This window comes from Typha angustifolia, chromosome 8 (assembly GCF_048772165.1).
Source record: "Typha angustifolia cultivar Huaian chromosome 8, ASM4877216v1, whole genome shotgun sequence".
Classification (NCBI taxonomy): Eukaryota; Viridiplantae; Streptophyta; class Magnoliopsida; order Poales; family Typhaceae; genus Typha; species Typha angustifolia.
In genome coordinates, this window is record NC_133246.1 from 14,601,545 (window position 1) to 14,619,021 (window position 17,477).

Below are 17,477 nucleotides of genomic sequence, written 5' to 3' on the forward strand. Positions count from 1 at the left end.
AATAAGAAGATAAGGATCAATTGATTAAGTTAGCCAGTAAGCTGGAATTGCTCCAACAAACGCCATTAATTGAATGGCATAGTAGTAGTAGTAGTAGTAGTAGTAGTGGTAGCTTGCTGCATGCGATTGCTATGAAAGGAACTACATTTTGGTATATTTTGGACCTGGTCATTCTCCAGTTCATGGCTTTCCCATTTCACATGCTACAATAATTGCATCTCTATTATTGCTCTCTCTCTCTCTCTCTCTCCCTCTGCTCTGCTGCTACTTAGTGGTTAGTACCATTACTTACCCTTGTCCTTTATTTTTATTTATATTTTGTAGTAGGAAGTTTAGACGATCGACTAGTACTAACAGGCGTATATTATTCTCGAAAAAATTACATGATTCACGCTATCTCTAAATTGTACAAATAATTATTCTTCACACCCTTACAATTCAAACTCCGATCCACGAAGTTATCGACTGCCATTGCCAGGGATAATAATAATCTTCGTTCATCCCCCCCACCCCCATCAAGTAAAAGATAGTCGATGCACGCCTTTGAAAACCTTTCTAGAAACCATCGTAATCGAGAGTATTTGAAAGTCTTATCCTAAGTCGGGAGGACGGGCAACAACCACCAACTATTTTCGACCTGCAGTAATAGTTGCCACGTCAGTGTAGTAGTAGCGAGGAAATTGATGAACGATTAAGATGAGGGAGATTGAGAGGGGATTGAACTCACGTCAACTGTCTATCTAGCTACAGGTCCAGAAAAAATTTGATAAGTATCACCCAGTATGATTGCAGATCTATCATCTTAGATCTACTTAACCATAACCTATCAGATGGACCCAATTGCTACTGTAGACTATACAAAGTTGGACAACCACCCAAATTAAATTAATATCAAGGATCAAATTCGAGCATTTATAATCTCTTTATATGTATATAAATATATTTAATCCCACAACTGCGAGTGATATGATTGTAGCTGTGTCCGACTTTGTCTTGATGACCGTGCATGCATGTTAGGTGGCATAATATATGTTAATGGAAAACCCAATTATTTAATGTTTACAGGTAGGCCATCCAATTTGTTAATAGTGAAATAAAAAGACTTAGTACCATTGAGTACAAAAATGATACAAAGACTTGGTAACCATGCCGTGCAAAGACGTGATGAAAAGGTCATTAAGCATGCAGTAATGAGATATGCCTTGTTACCCTAACTCGCTATTACTAGTTTGATTGAGAAAGCACATCGATTAAGATAGGATGATGATCTCTTGAAATTTATTTTGTATCATTAGAATATAAAATATAAAAATATATCATTCTTTTATAGCTTAACATATTAAACTAATTAATAAGTTAATATAATCACAGAGGGTGCAATATATCTTTCGTCACATAGACAACCTTGTAGAGTGAGAATGACATTCATGACATAATATTTGTAGTTATTCCAGCCTTTTTCTATGGCACCTCATCTTCCTTATCTCACCTTTGAGCAGTGCTTAGAAAAAGAAACTTTGATAAATAGGCTTTGTCGTTTGTTCTTATCACGTGCTCTTATCAAGAGACCGGTCTTAATTAGGTGAGCTGGTAATACACGCTGGGATCACACTATGGAGCATTAATTAGCTTAATTACAATATTCTCTTTCGTTACGGAACTGCTACAAATTGTTGCTGGAAATGGAACTAATTAGATCTATAGAAAGCTTAACAAATTTGGTCTCTTAACTCACCTTGAAGGTGAAAGTGAAAGTGAAAGTGAAAGTGAAACTAAGAGTTGGCATTAATTCTTATCCCACCATTGAGCAGTGCTGGGAAAAACGATGATAAATTGGGGTTTAGTCGGTGCTCTTATCACGTGCTCTTATCACAATCGTCGTTTCTACCACGCACTTATCACGAAGCCCCCATTATGCATACATCTATTATCTATATATATGATATAGCCTTTTATATAGCGATCGATCGGTTTCATACTTTCATGGAAGCCTCACATGAAAAGGAAATAGAATAATGCACCCAAGAAGCTCACAAACACGAGGACATTGACATCCTAACCCCCAACAAACGTATTAATTAATGCCCCACTACTTAATGTTACCAGTTATAGCAGCTTGTAATTAGAATATTTAGACTAAAAAAAATGTGATTCACATGGCTATATATATTTTTTCTATATATTCTTTTGGAAACTGTGGTCTAATTTGCATAAAGTAAGATGTGAATTATAAGTACAATGATCGATCATGGGAGCTGGATGGCTCTCTTGCTCGTTTCAGGATTTATGAGTGAAAATTTCTTTGAAAGATTCTATGCATTAATGTTACATTGTTTATCTTTTTTTAGTGAGAAGCCTTATACAATGAACCATCCATGTGGACCTCAGCTACTCTTAGTCAAACTATTTGCGTGATTAAGGGAAATATCCAAACTAACCCCCTCGTAATAGATCCTCTTAATTATTGTTGATAAATTGACATTTGACGTGAAATGTTTTACAAGTATTGTTATATAAAGATTATTTATAGTGTCTTTGTGAATATTACTAATGTATATATATATAATATTCTATGTGATAGGAATTGAAACGGTGATACTAGGTTTAAAAGTGTGATGCATAAGAAGATGATTGTTAATAAAGATCTACTACTGTTAGGAGGAAACATTTTATATTAGAGAATCTTTAAATTTTATTTTAGTTATTATTTGTAATCTGACAAAATAGTATGTACCTAAATCCAATTTCTTTTAAGAACTACTTTCCTGAGGGCATTACAGTAGAAAAGATAGTCAAAAGATAACATTATACCAATTAGCTCCAGAGACAAAATATCGACTACAAAATCATTAAAATACTGGGCGTAAAAATTTGGAAATTCTCCATGATATGAATACAGAGACTAGCTTAGATATATTATATTGTGGCTTATTATAAAGGTGAACAGGTGGGTCTTTAAATGTGATAGTTGCCTGTACGAAAACAATACTGCAACGACTAGGAGATGAACTATACCTTTCATGAGTTTTTCACCCATATAGATCGGCACATCAGATGTTGTTGTTACCCAATTAAGTAGTAACTTACAAATTTATTAGCATGATTATATCACTTCTAATCCACATGAGCACAGTGAAATTGGATCGCTTTCTGAAATAGTAATTCTAAATAATAAGAATTTCAATAGATTAGAATAAATTGACAAGCAATTCAGATCGCTTATTAAGAAAGTAATTTATATTAAATAAATTCCCTAATTTTTACACCATCAGGTGAATTAGAATATTTACCTACTTCTTGTTGTGCAAATACCCAAATAGGTGAAGGAAGCGGAAACAAACCTTCACTCCCAAATATGACAAAAATGAATAGTGATGGAAAAACAATTCAAGTTTTGTGAAAATCTCCAATGAGGTGTTAACGGTGATAGAATAACAATAAACAAGTTCTAATCACAGATTAAACACTTTAATGCAAATAATCTCTAGAATAAAAGTAATAGAGACAATAGAGAGAGGGAGACAATATTTACGTGGTGCGGTGATGTGCCTACATTCACGGGCGGAGCAATCTTCTTTACTTTATCAATCCCTCACTTGCAAAGAGTTTAGCAACTCTAATTACTCTCAATACAACGGTGGCTCACCATCATAAATGTTCTTCCAACTACTAAGCCCTAAAAACATACTTTAGTATTTATAGGCAAGTTCAGATTTGAGATTTTTCTACGTCGCGTTCGAACTCCCTTGGGGCGCATTCTAACGCGCCAATAACAATACAACAGAACTTAAAGGGGCGTTTAAACGCAGAAGGGTCTCGCTCGAACGCCTACATCATAGTTGCTCTCGGGTTAAGACTCGCGTTTGAATGCGGTTGGGCCGTTCAAACGCCTGCATCACAGTTGCTTTGGGTTAAGACTTGCATTCAAACTCAGCTGGGTCGTTCAAACGCCTGCATCAAAATTGCTCTCGGGTTGAGATTTGCGTTCGAACGCGGCTAGGTCATTCAAACGCCTGTATCAAAATTGCTCTCGGGTTGATATTTGCGTTCGAATGCCTGCATCACCCAATTTCTATCTGGAATCCGTGTTCGAACGCTCCTAGGACTCGTTCAAACGTACTGACAAAGAAATACTAATACATACTGAAATTGACTGAAAATCAATTTTTAACACTCCTGTACAACAAAAAAAAAATTTAGAAACTCACTTATTTGAGTACTTTTTTCATTGTGAGCAGACAAAACTCTTGCTTTCATGACCTTATCATCCATACGTTTTTCTGGTAAGCAGAATTACATTCGTACAGTCCTCGGACAAAACTCTAGCTTTCATGACCTTATCATCCATGTGATATTTATCATCGCAATTATCTCTTCCAAAGCGATGGCCACCTTAGCCCATTCATCCTCTCATATGCTTATATATATATATATATATATATATATATATATATATATATATATATATTACTCAAATGGGAATCACGTGTTGATATATAAGTCCTCTTATTTTAGACCACAAGTTAAGGCATCCACTATTTCCACGTCAGCATCCCAGTAGATAATTATACAGCGTTTATGATATCAAGAAGGTATATTCCCTACCCCACCATGAGTATAGCTTATCTTCCCCAACTACTAAAATGTGTCAATAGGTATGCAACCATTGATGCATCATATGTCTCACAAAGAGTGGTTGATCGATGATGTAAGTTTGTATCTTGAAGACTATTATTTGACTTGACTTGTTTGGATGCATGCTATGGAAGATGAGGAGGAATCAGGACGGGGGTGGGTCTTCAATTATTGCTTCTCCGGACAAATCAGAAGTTTTTCTTGTATAATCGATTAACTAATTTAATTAATTGTGATTTTTATTGACCAGAAGAGGTGACGTGGGATTTTCTACTTGTTCCTGCCACACTGGGATCGTGTCCAAGTGTCGGATCGATGTCGACCGGAAGTTTGGACTTTAATTAAGGGATTGTACTGACAGCTCTCAATTCGTGAATCACGACGGCTATATATTTATTCTCTTCTAAGCATTAATTAAAAGCATATTTCAGTCCGAAAAGGCTGGCGAGCTGAGTCCAAAGTCTACCTAATATAGTGGGCTTTTGATCCAGCCCACTTAGCCATTGGAAATCTCTTAAGACCCAAGTTTCCTATCGCTTCTTCTCGTCCGACTTGGGCCTAGAACTCCCCAAGTAAGTTGGGCCATGGACACAAATCTAAAACAAAGTTGTAATGCTCGAATTAGTAATAATGAGACGTATAATTAAATATTAGCAGAACTCGAACATTGCCTTATTGGGAGTTTCCTTCCGGCAAGGGAACGTATATATGTCTTTTTAATTACTGTCCTTAAATACGAAAAGAGGGGGATAAAGACAAAAGAGGATGAGGGTTCTTCGTGCTTTTCGTGCTACTTGTAATATATTCTTTTTTTCTCGTAACAGGCGGGCATCGAACTGTTTTTCTTTTTTCGGTTTGGTTCGTCTCCCACGAGGTAATGATGGGCCCCTCGAATCTATTCCTATTGTGTATACTCTCTTTTAAACATCAAGGAAAGGCCGCGTGATTTTATTGCTTCTGTAGGTTGCGGAAAGGCACGGGCTTTGGAATTGAATCGCGTTGTTTTTGTCAATTTCGATGTGTGTTTCTTGTTTTTTGAGGAAACGAGTCGACTTCGGATGCGAATCGTGTTGTTTCTATCCTATTTCGATTTGGGTCTGTTTCCGAAACTTTGAATTCGATATGCTATAATTTATGCTATATTTCCCCAAGTGCAGTTTTTGAGAGGAAAGCCGTCGACTTTTTGGATGCAGATGGTGTTGCATCTAATATGTTTGTTTCTGGTAGACTTGACATAGATTCTATCTCATCCTTGTTTCAGGGGAAAAGAATCTAGCATTGGGTTATTCTTATTTGGAATTGAAGCAAAGTCGAGTATGTCGGGTGGTACACCAATTGGATTTGGAGGTATTAATGGATATGTGAGGCAAAGATATGGCCAGGGATATGCTTCGAGTGGAGAAGACATGGAAGATGATGTTACTTCGAAGCCTACGCGCCCTTCGTTGTCAATGTTAACTATCCACCGAGCTCGTACATGGAGAGAAGCCGTCGAGAACCTGCTATGGCTCGGTTTTGCTGCTCTCATCATCTACTTCGGTGATTGTCGGAAGAATTTGATATCTATCTTGCTGTGGGACAAAAGAATTAATAGGTACATTCATCTCTTCACCTTTGTTTCGTAGATATGTTTAAAGAAGAGACACAAACTTTCTTATCTTTTAAACAAAGAGGGTATGACTGTTCCTCCCCTGCTAATCTGCTATGAGCCTGTGGTGGCTGAGAGAAGCATAAAGACCCTTGAGCTTTGTTTTGGTTGGCAAGTCACTATTATACAATCAGCTGATTTTGTCTTAACACTTGGGAATTGGGATTGCCATTCCAATTTAGTTTATCTTCCTTCTAGTTGAATTGAAAATCTTTAATCTTCGTTAAGAAGAGAAAACAATTGTGCATTTTGATAATTGAAGGTTGAAAAGAGTATTGTCACTTCCTTTTCCAATTCAAATAATTAATAATCCAACAAGTGTGTGACCCTTTCGTAGAGGACTGTTGGGAAGGAACTTTACTCGGCCATTTTGATTTAAGAAAATTCCGGGAGGACACATCTCTTGATAAGAACAATGTAACTGAAATTGTGAAGTGTGAAAGAAGAGAAATACTAATTGAGACTTCAGGTAGTTAGATGATATTTGAAAGGAACTCTAAGAAGAATGGGGTAAACTTTGATTTTGCAAACAGTTCTTGCAAAACGCTATTACCTCAACATTTGTAATTTTATATCAACTGATTACAAAATGCCAACCACTTAGAGAAGACTTCAAGATCCGGTGAATGGAGATTGTTATTGTTTCATTGATGATATATTATATCTTGACAAAAATGTTGAGATCTTAGTTCAAGAAATGAGAAAATTAATCATGTGATTATTGGCTTTCTTTTAGTTCTATGACTGCAACCCTTAAATTACAATGGAGGCATGTGCCACTTTTGTAATTGTTTTAACTGAACCTAAAAGTTGGCGTCAATTCATCTCTTCCTTTTCGTCATGTTGCTTCTTTCTAGATATGGTCATGCAATGCCTGCTTGATCAGAAATATATTCATATTGATGTGGGTCTTTCATGTTATTTGCAGGGCAGCATTGTACCTTGGACTAGTTGGTCTCCTTTTGGATTTAGGCCTCATCCTTTATTCTACACTTTTCTCACATGATACACAGAAATTTAGTGAGAAGTATGAGATACCTATGAGACAATCGTCTATGATTCAAGAAAAATCAGAAGTCTTTTGGAAGATATCACCATCTGTTCTCCTCCTTGGATTTCTTTCATTTTTTCTGTAAGTAGGTTTACTCAATTCCTTTTTCCTCCTCCATTCTCACAATGAGAACAAATACTATGTAAGAATCAATTAGTTTGTTGAAGTGATTCTCTTGCAGGTTCTTGTATGCATTGTGGCCTATCTGGAGCTTCTTGAGTATTCCTCTGTTGGTAAGAAGATGCACCTTTTGCATATTTTTGAAGAAATTTTTATGCCAGCAACAATTTTATCACTGTGTGGATCACTTTTTGCACTTGCAGTTTACGTTATTGATGACTTCCATTGTTATATCACCATACTTACTGATTGGACAAGCCAATTATCAAATATTTTGTGCTTTGTTATGATCGAGTCTGGGGCAGCAAAGCTGAAGAAAAAAGATCTATAAGATTCTCCTTCTCCTTCGAGAATAAGAGACTAGCCCTTGTATAGTATTTGAAGGAACTAAAAGATTTGACATTACTTTGTATTGTAAGTAACAGGCTAACATTGATATCTCACTCTGATTACTTTGTATTGTAAGTATACTTCAACAATTTTCTTTTTTTCTTCTTACTACTCCAAGGAACCAATTTTTGTACGGATAATTTGAAACTTTGACATAAATTATACTGAGACAAGATTATTTGGTAAACGTACTAAATTTTAAATTATTTCTTCTTCCAAAGAACATAATAAATGCAGTGTACAGAAAATTATGACAAATCATTGATGTTTCATGTCTGTGTTAGAGAGTGAAATAACTCTTTTATGGAGGTGAATATCAAACTTGATGCAGGGAAAGCTATAAAGTTACCTACTCGATGCATTTATCATCACGGTATCCAGATCTTTGAATGTAACCTATTCCAAAGTTTAATTCTGTAGTGCAGTATTTTCTTTCTATGTGGTGGTTATCTTTTTTATTCCGGTGTTGTATCACTTAGTGTGGAATCTATGTTTGTAGTTGTTTGTGGATGTTCTTTGTAGTTGTTCCAGTGTTGCTATTTTTGATGGTGCTATAACTGGTTGTTGTTTAGATGTGAGTAGGATTCCTGATACTTGTTGGTAGTCGGTTTGGTTGTTGGAATTTCTATGCTGCAATTGGGATCTAACAGGCTTGTAGATTAATCTCTTTTGAGATTAATTCTGTTTTAAGTTTTAATGAAACGAGGGCTATGGTGCAGTAGTGGCAACTCTGTTGAATGGGAAATAAATGTTGGTAGTTAAATTTTTGCAGCATATGTTTTCACAAAGAGTCGTGTAGTTGACCATCTACATCTGTCAAGTTTGTTTGTTGTTTCTTCTACATCTCATTCTTTCCAACGTTAGATTCACGGCTATCTCTTGAGAAATCAAGTGATTGCTGATTAAATAGTTCTTAGCTTAACTGTGTGATTGCAGGATACATCTTCTTTATGATGGTTTGAAAATTTGGGATTAAGATATCAGATGTATATGCCATAGAAGAATTGTCAAAATAATCTAGAAGGTTGACTAGCCAATCATTCAGTGTCCTTGTTGAAAGTTTTTGATGAGCCAAATTGGTATCTAATACCTTTTTATCTTTTCTACTGTTCTTTTATGCCTTTATTTTTTCGAATTTTCGTTTTCAAAAGCAATAGTTGCCGCTAAATATATACAGATTTGAACTGGATTCACAGTCTTTTCTTTTGGGACCATACTGCCCAAAGTTGAATAATGGATCTCTCCTCTTTCAGTATTCTGATTGTCAGCAACTTGTAGGTTTGCTTTTGATCCCAAGCCATTGCTTGTCAGCTTTGCCACTGATATCTTTTTAGCTATGTTTGGATAAGTGGCCCACTTTGTTTTGAGAGTCAATAGTGTCCTATGAAATCCAAGATACAAAAATGCATGAATTATCTGACTGTTCCCACTTGGCTCTGTTGCTAAAATGTTTTAAACCTGACTCACTACTACCTATTAATGCCCACTTGACTCTGATGACAGCCCATATTAAACCTTAGATAAATAGATCTGTGGAGAGACTTCCTGAGAAGACTTGGAATGGTGCTGCTGAATGATTCAAAGCAAGAAACAAAAGATTCTCCTATCACTTCTTTGTGACATGTTCTCCACTAACAGACTGCTGTGCTCCTGCTCTTTCTATTCTTCCCTTCCACCTGTTATCCCATTTTTATTCTCCATTCTCACTATACGACGACCGCATAGGTATTCAATCCACCTATGTCAACCTCCACTAGTGGTTTAGGTTTTCTATCTCTACCCGAAGTGTTTGGACTAACTAAGGTGGGCCCGATACTCCAGTATCTAGTTCAGATTTAAGAGGATTTTGCAATTTGCACCCTGCTTATCACTCCCTACAGGAAGAATATATCCACTATAATCCGTAAACAAGACGGGTACCACCATTTTAGAATACGTCAAGGCTTGAACAACTCTGATGCTTGACCTATCAACAACTCCGAGATTAGATTAATATTAACGCTGTTTATGAATGCCATAGGGAAAAAAAAAATTTATTCCGTTACTTTGACTTTTTTTTTTTGTTGTTGTTGTTGTTGAGGAAAGGTTACTAGGTAAATAGTTTTATTAATCTAAATCAATGGAGACATTGCTAATATATATAGAGAATAGGGCATAGAATGACGACTCTTTTGACGTAAGGCTCACATTTTGCTACATTAGAAAAACACTATGGAGGAAAAAAATACGCATCAAACTCAAGGTCATAGGGGAGGGAGAGGTCACAACGGTGCTTAGAAAACAGTAAGTAAAATAACTTCAAAACAAAGGCGAAGAGAGAGAGAAGTGAATCCGCATCCCTCCACTTAGCGTGTCAAAAAAGTTAGGAGAGGGAAGATGGAAATGAAGAGTCAATACATTAGGTATGACTCTAAAGAAAATTAATTCTATTACTTCAATTTATTGTATGATTAAACTAACTTAGAAGCATGATAAGAGATAGCTAGTTGGAAAACTTATACTCTATTTGGAACCTTGGATTAAAATTCTAGTTTAGATGATGAAATTTTAACCAATTTTAATGGATCTAGATGAAATTTTAATTCTACTATCTTCTAAACAGCATAATTTATTCCTAAATGAATTCAATTTGAATTCCACTAAAATTGGTTCCAAAAATGAGTTAGTAGGATATATATTGTTTATTTTACTGAAATTAAAAGTTGCCCGAACTGCAGGGTCTAAATCGCAAATTCGCTCAATCATAGGGTGCCCTGCGGAAGTTTCCTAAACTAATAGTATTTAGATTTGGGAAATCTTACTCTGGGGCCGGTGGAGATTAAGCTATCTGATTGGTCGGTTCCGGCTTAGGAAGGTCTGGGTCTCATCGTTGGTGTGAATTAAAGGTGAGAAAGCTTTACTCGGCAAGGAGGAGGAGGAGAAGACTCGGCCCAAGTAAGACCATCATGGCCATCGTGGGCCCCCACAGCGGAAGCAAGACTTTAATGCGATACTAGAGAGGCGGTAGCATTTCACCTCTCTTGGTATCCTATGCGGCTATGCCCCCTCCGCCTCCAATTCCACCTTCCCTTCTCCTTTATCTCGTCTACGGTTTGGATTTTGATTTCCTACGACGGTTTTGGAGATGGGTTTTTGGTTTCAGAGGTGGAAGTTGGGTGAGTGGTTTGGTTTTGGGATCTGAGGTTTGAGGTCCAGGGATTGTAAATTTATAATCCTTCCTTTGCACTAGCCATGGGAAGGGGTAAAGTTTAGTCCTTTGATTTAAAGCTTAAGCTTTGGCTGTTAGTTCTTGCTGAGGTGGGAAGTATAGTGGTTTCATGTTTTGTGTTTTGATTTGATGCTTGGCGTAGTTGGATTAAGTGGGTGTTATGAGGAGTAGTTCAGATGTTTGAGGAGATGGGTTGAAGGGAATCTCTTGGTGAATCGAGATGGAGAGAAGGAATCAGCCTCCTTTGGTAAGAGTCCTATTTTTGGATCCTCTGCAGTCATAGTAGAAGTTAAGTTTTTGTTTTGTTTGACGGTAAGAGTGTCTTATGTACTCTTTTAATCCTTTCTGAAATCTACGCATGTGCTCCTCCTGATCTCTTCTTTGTCGTGTTAGGAATATAGTTGCATTTTGGCGTTAATTGCACAATACTGTTGCATCAGATTGTGGATACGATTTCATTGGACAAGTAAATTTTGTGACTTTTAGTTATTGGGAAGGAACAACTTTAATATGTAGAATGCTATGCTATCCATGGTCAGAAAGTGGAAGCCACTAAATCTTTGTCTTGTGTACTGTTCAATTAAGTTATGCATAGCCTTTTAGCTGTTGGATTCACAAACTTGTAAAGATTGTGTTGAAGTTGGCAAAAGTCTTATGATCTATGAAGAGAGGGAGAAAAATTAAGATGAAGGAAGATGTGGCATTCAGATTCACCATTTTACCATGACACTCTGGAGATCAGGAGTTAGGACAATGATATGACTTATGAGCCTTAAGTTTTTTTTTTAAATACTTTTTTTTTCTAATTACTTGTTTACTTTATTTTTTCCTTTTCTTAATCATTTAGTTTTGTGAATATAGTATCATTACATTTTAGCTTTTGCTATATTCTCTAACGCAAACTGAGCCATCGTTGACTTAAATGTTCATGGAATAAGTAGCTTGTGAATTTCAGCTATTTGAGTTACTGATGAAGAAATTAAGTATGTGGTTTTATGACTATAACGAGATTAATGTTCTCAAAAATCATTGTAAAGGCGGAAAATAAATACTATGAACTGAGGTAAGTTAACAGCAGAAATGAATCGATCATACTGGCTTATAGTCTTCTAAGCTTTATTATAGGAAAATTAAGTGGAGAGCGACAGTTTTGCTATTGCTCTTCACTTAAATCAGTAATTTCAATCCTAGCCAAAGGAGAGCCGGAAAAGAAGTTTGGAAATTATCAGTTTTTATTAATGTTGATTATTTTCCATGAGAAATTTCTGCCATGTCTGTTTTACCTGATCCTAGGTACTTGGAAAATTCTTTCAAAGCATATAGTTATAAAGTATAACAGTGATTCTTGCTGCTTTATACACGGGAATGAATTATTGATTTATTGTCATCTCAATTGTGAAGTAATATGTTGCCTGCTAACTAAAATCCTAATCTTTTGTATTTCTCTTAAACTGTTCTAATATTCCTTTTGTCAATTAATAGTGATGCAGTTATCTCTAGCTTATTAATTGACACGTATTACTGTGCTCTTTTAATTGATTCATACAACTGCATTACTATGCCCTTTTTAATTGACATGCATTACTATGCCCTTTGTTCTGAACTAAATCAAAGAAAGGAAATGCTTTTCTTCGAATTAATTGTTTTCTTGTTCATAGCCCTCCCAGCCATTGGGGATAGGAACATTTGCTATGGATTTAGCATGGATCTTGCAGCTTTATAAATATATGTATATGCTCTAGTTTTGACTTCCCGAATGGTTTTTACAATTTGTTTTCTTGATCTTCCCACAAATGAACTGTGCAGGTTGATAGCTCAGCATGCCTCTGTAGAGTTGATGCAGGCCTGAAGACTGTTGCTGGGGCTAAGAAGTATGTCCCTGGAGCAAAACACTGCATTCAATCAAACATAAGAGCATCTATCCATCCAGCACAACCCAAAGCAGCACGGGGTGATCGGAACCACCGGCAGTCTCCATTGCTTCCTGGTCTTCCTGATGACCTCGCCATTGCCTGCCTGATTAGAGTACCACGAGCTGAGCACAGGAAGCTAAGGCTAGTCTGCAAGAGGTGGCACCGCCTGTTGGCTGGAAATTACTTCTACAACCTACGGAAAAGCCTTGGAATTACTGAGGAATGGATATATGTCATTAAAAGAGACAGGGACGGTCGAATCTCATGGGATGCTTTCGATCCACTGAACCAAATCTGGCATCCTCTTCCACCTGTTCCAGGAGAGTACTCTGAAGCTCTTGGTTTTGGTTGTGCTGTCCTCAGTGGCTGCCATCTATACTTATTTGGAGGCAAGGATCCACACAAGGGTTCCATGAGACGGGTCATCTTTTACAGCGCAAGAACTAACAAATGGCATCGCGCTCCTGACATGTTCAGGCGGAGGCATTTCTTTGGTTCTTGTGTGATAAACAATTGTTTGTATGTAGCCGGAGGGGAGAGTGAAGGCGGCCATCGTTCTCTAAGATCAGTAGAGCTCTATGATCCAGCCAAGAACAGATGGTCCTTCATATCAGATATGAGCACTGCAATGGTTCCTTTCATTGGGGTGGTGTATGAAGGAAAATGGTACCTGAAAGGGCTTGGATCACAGGGGCAGGTCCTCAGTGAGGTCTATTTTCCGGAAACTGACAGTTGGTTTCCAGTTTTTGACAGCATGGTTTCCGGATGGAGGCATCCGAGCCTTTGCTTCAAGGGCCAACTTTATGCTGTGGATTGCAAAGATGGTTGCAAGCTGAGAATCTATGATGAAGCCACTGATTCATGGAGCAAATTTATTGATAGCAAGCAGCACCTGGGGAGCTCTCGAGCTCTAGAGGCAGCCGCTCTCATCCCTCTTAATGGGAAGCTGGGCATTGTCAGGAACAACATGAGTATTTCCCTTGTCGACGTCGCAGGGAAAGATTCTGGAGGAAGCAGCAGTCAGTGTTGGGAGACCATTTCTGGGAAAGGGCAGCTTAAAACATTCGTCACGAATCTCTGGTCGAACATTGCAGGTCGCAATCGTCTCAAAAGTCACATAGTCCACTGTCAAATTCTTCAGGCTTAGAACACAGGGCATTGTATAAAGATACGTCAGGCATGAACTAGCATCGTCTTGTCATTCCATTTTGCACCTGAATTGTTACCTTGTTATGTGGCAGGAAGACATACTTATTTGATGCATAAAGTCTTTTGTATTGTAACAGTAGGTGCCTTTTCAATTTCAAATATTTATACTTACAGTGAAGTGGGTCCTAGCAATTCTTAGAAACCTTACTGATTTACAATCATTGGTGCTCTGTAATCCAATTTTTAGCTGAGATGTGGATATGGATGTGAATATGAATCATATCTATGTTGTCATCTACAGTTGGAAATAATAAATGTGATGATTGCAAGGCATTATATTACCTTGAAATAATTTTAGGATATGCCAAAGGTAAATTTAAAAAAAAAAATGATTCACATATATATACGATTAAAGTCTCCTGATTAAATAGTTAAGAATCATTTTTTTGGATATTATAAAAAAAACTGCAGGCCACAAATGGCTGTGGGCCATGTTCAAATTACAAAATCAATAAAATAAAGGGTGCTATTTGCAAATTTCTCTCTATAACGTATAGTTGTTTAATGTGTAAGCTCAAGTCACACCTATCGAATCGAACCCAATTCTGGCTCGGTTCGACAAGAACCGAACTGAGATGATATATAAACGAAGAGATATAACCGATTTCGTGTTATTCTTGAGGACTGTTCCGCGCTGTCTATCTAATCTTCGTGCCTAGGGTTAGGGTTGGAGTTTGCTTTTGGTCTTGGTTTCTTGCGGCGATTCAGCCATGGAGGAGATCACCGAGGCAGTGAACAACATCCACATCTCCGAGCCGCACAAGAAGAATCGGATCCAGGTCTCCAACACCAAGAAGCCGCTTTTCTTCTACGTCAACCTCGCGAAGGTAACAAATGGCGTATATATATTTTCTTCTTATTTGGTTCTTTGGTTTGATATTTCGTGTCTTTCTGGTGAAAGTTTCAATCTTTTATTATTTTAAATACTTCAAGATGGGGAATACATGTTCGTAGAAGATTTCTTATTCTCTTTGTCAAGTATATCTGGAAGTTTTCTTTCAGCTGGAGTGGTAATAATGATGCCTTTTAATTTTGAGCGCAGAGGTACATGCAGCAACATAATGAAGTTGAGCTTTCAGCTCTTGGAATGGGTATTATTTCTTTATTCCCTGCTACATTTTGTCATCTTTGTATAGTCTGAATATGATTGTCCTTAGCATATTGAGGTCCTCCATTTTTTACCTCTTTTACTTCATCTGTCAGATTGTATTAGATTATTAAGAATCTCTATGTTTAGGGGTCGATACATGGGAATCAAGATAGAAATCTAACATCTTGCTCTTGCCCTTCAAGTGACTATTGTACCAGTAAAAAAATAATCTATTTAACAAGGGTAGAACAATCCTCTGTCAATTTTATCTGTCATCCACTCATCCTCATTGGAAACGTTGTTATTGAGAAATTTTGCCAGTGGGAGAATATTATGCTTTTCATGTTGCTCACGAAGGTCAAGCACATGTAAAGGCCAGATATTTGTGATGTCACTATCATATGTTAAGACGCAATACATGATTGCAAAGAGTATGCCAAGTTATTTCTCGATCTTGTTAATTTGGTTTTGCATGGTTCACTGCCTCCTGCTTCTTATGCAAGTTACACTACATAATCACACTTCCATGATTCAGAAGATGCATGTTACTCCAGTCTCCAAGCGTTCAGCTTTGGTGCTGATTGTGCTGTTAATCTGCTTATACCTTTTCTGCCCATAATTAATTTGTAATTCCTTGACTATATCTAAGTGATGTTTATATTTTCTTGTGACCAGTTGTGCAAGTTTTGATCTTAAGAAATAGTAAAATTTTGATGTATTTGTCCGATGATGTTGATAGAAAGTTGTTGGAATCATATTATTATACCTTTCCTATGAGCACTGCTGTGGGCTTTCACTCTTCCATTTGGTTAACAATCATAGGTGTTGCAAGTTTTGTGCTCTTTCTAGTCCACTATCATTTGTGCAGAGGATTAACTGCCACTTAAGTTGGTTAGCACACCTCAGTTTGTCAAACCCTGACTCCAATTTTGGTTGCATTGCTTTCTGCTATTCTATGCTTCAGATCTGGCATTCTGTGGAGTTAAAAGGATTAAATTTATGTAGTATTACTGTGTTATATAGATGATTGCCGTTGCAATATTTTCATCTTGATGGTAATGTGCAAGTCTGAAGTGGTGTTTTTGTCTCTTGCCAGCTGAAGAAATTGCGTGACAATTGATGAAATGGTTTTTTGTTCTTCTGCTAATGCCTTGTGATATATGATATTTCAAGAACATTAATCTCTTGTGTTTAACATTTCAGCTATTGCTACTGTTGTGACCATTGCGGAAATTCTGAAAAATAATGGCCTTGCCATCGAGAAAAGTGAGATTCTTACCTCTCATGTCACTTATGCATGCTAAACTTTGGATATCTCTGAACTATTACTTTTTATGAGAAAAATATGCAATTACTTTTTTTAGGTCAAGGCCAGGACTCGACTTCTAACATGTTGAAAAATTACTTACAGAGATCATGACTTCTACTGTTGATATGAAAGACGAATCAAGGGGACGACCCATTCAGAAAGCAAAGGTTAGATCTGATTGCATACAGCAACAAAGGGTTTCCTTTTGTTCTCTTTTCTGGAAAATTTACTGTTAGTTATGTATGACTGTGACTTTACTAGATTGAGATATTGCTCGGAAAGACGGAGAACTTCGATGAATTAATGGCTGCTGCCGCAGAAGAAAGGGAAGCTGCTGATAGTGAGGAGCAGAGCTAAAGATGAAGCTTGTTTTCTTTTTTCTCGTTTATTTGGAATGTCAGCGTTGTTTGACTGCATATCAGATGCACATTTGATAGTTAGTAAGAGCATTAGTTAGTGTATGTGTTTGATATAGGTTAGATTGGTTGTTGCCTCTTCAGATGCTTGATGTCCTTTTCCCCCTAATGGAAGTGATGCTGGCATATTGAAATTTTAAAACTTGTTTTCCCAATTTGGGAGCCTCCAAGAAATTATGAAACTGCATCTCCTGTTCTATATTGCTGGGATATTATGCTTGGTTGTTACAGTTTCACCCAAGTTCAGCTGTTAGCAGCAAGGGCATAAGCGCGGTGGCATCCAATTTTGCGTCTTCTTGCAATAATAATCTTATTTGTTATGCAATATATGAAACCTTTCTCGTGGCAAATATGACCAAAGACCAAACGACTGGTAAGAATTTAGGAGGCTTATCCTACGTTATCCCTCCTTTATAACACTTTTGAAGACATTCATGTCCATGGGATGAATTGATTCTCTATTTAATCCAACTTATCCCGACGAATTA

The 17,477-nt window shown here is 37.0% G+C and overlaps 3 protein-coding genes across 5 annotated transcripts; all 3 read left to right on the plus strand.

The window, feature by feature from the left end:
- The first annotated feature begins 5,379 nt into the window (after positions 1-5,379).
- LOC140765442 (uncharacterized) lies at positions 5,380-8,031 on the plus strand. 3 transcript variants are annotated; one of them, XM_073104535.1, is made up of 6 exons: positions 5,380-5,509; positions 5,599-5,730; positions 5,897-6,229; positions 7,212-7,415; positions 7,502-7,567; positions 7,658-8,031. In XM_073104535.1, the coding sequence occupies exons 3-5, from the start codon at positions 5,952-5,954 to the stop codon at positions 7,551-7,553; spliced, it is 534 nt and encodes a 177-aa protein (XP_072960636.1). In that variant the 5' UTR covers positions 5,380-5,509; positions 5,599-5,730; positions 5,897-5,951; the 3' UTR covers positions 7,554-7,567; positions 7,658-8,031. The 3 variants fall into 3 exon arrangements, with proteins under 3 accessions (XP_072960636.1, XP_072960634.1, XP_072960635.1); XM_073104533.1 differs by having other exon boundaries at positions 7,516-7,567; XM_073104534.1 differs by lacking the exon at positions 5,599-5,730 and having other exon boundaries at positions 5,395-5,509; positions 7,516-7,567.
- Positions 8,032-10,776: 2,745 nt separating this feature from the next.
- LOC140764861 (F-box/kelch-repeat protein At1g55270-like) lies at positions 10,777-14,292 on the plus strand. The gene is made up of 2 exons (XM_073103681.1): positions 10,777-11,299; positions 12,859-14,292. The coding sequence occupies exons 1-2, from the start codon at positions 11,273-11,275 to the stop codon at positions 14,110-14,112; spliced, it is 1,281 nt and encodes a 426-aa protein (XP_072959782.1). The 5' UTR covers positions 10,777-11,272; the 3' UTR covers positions 14,113-14,292.
- A 486-nt stretch (positions 14,293-14,778) lies between these two features.
- Positions 14,779-17,188, plus strand: LOC140766140 (uncharacterized protein At2g34160-like). The gene is made up of 5 exons (XM_073105588.1): positions 14,779-15,001; positions 15,217-15,265; positions 16,468-16,530; positions 16,676-16,740; positions 16,835-17,188. Exons 1-5 carry the CDS (start codon positions 14,885-14,887, stop codon positions 16,928-16,930), a joined length of 390 nt encoding a protein of 129 aa, XP_072961689.1. The 5' UTR covers positions 14,779-14,884; the 3' UTR covers positions 16,931-17,188.
- Positions 17,189-17,477: the final 289 nt, after the last annotated feature.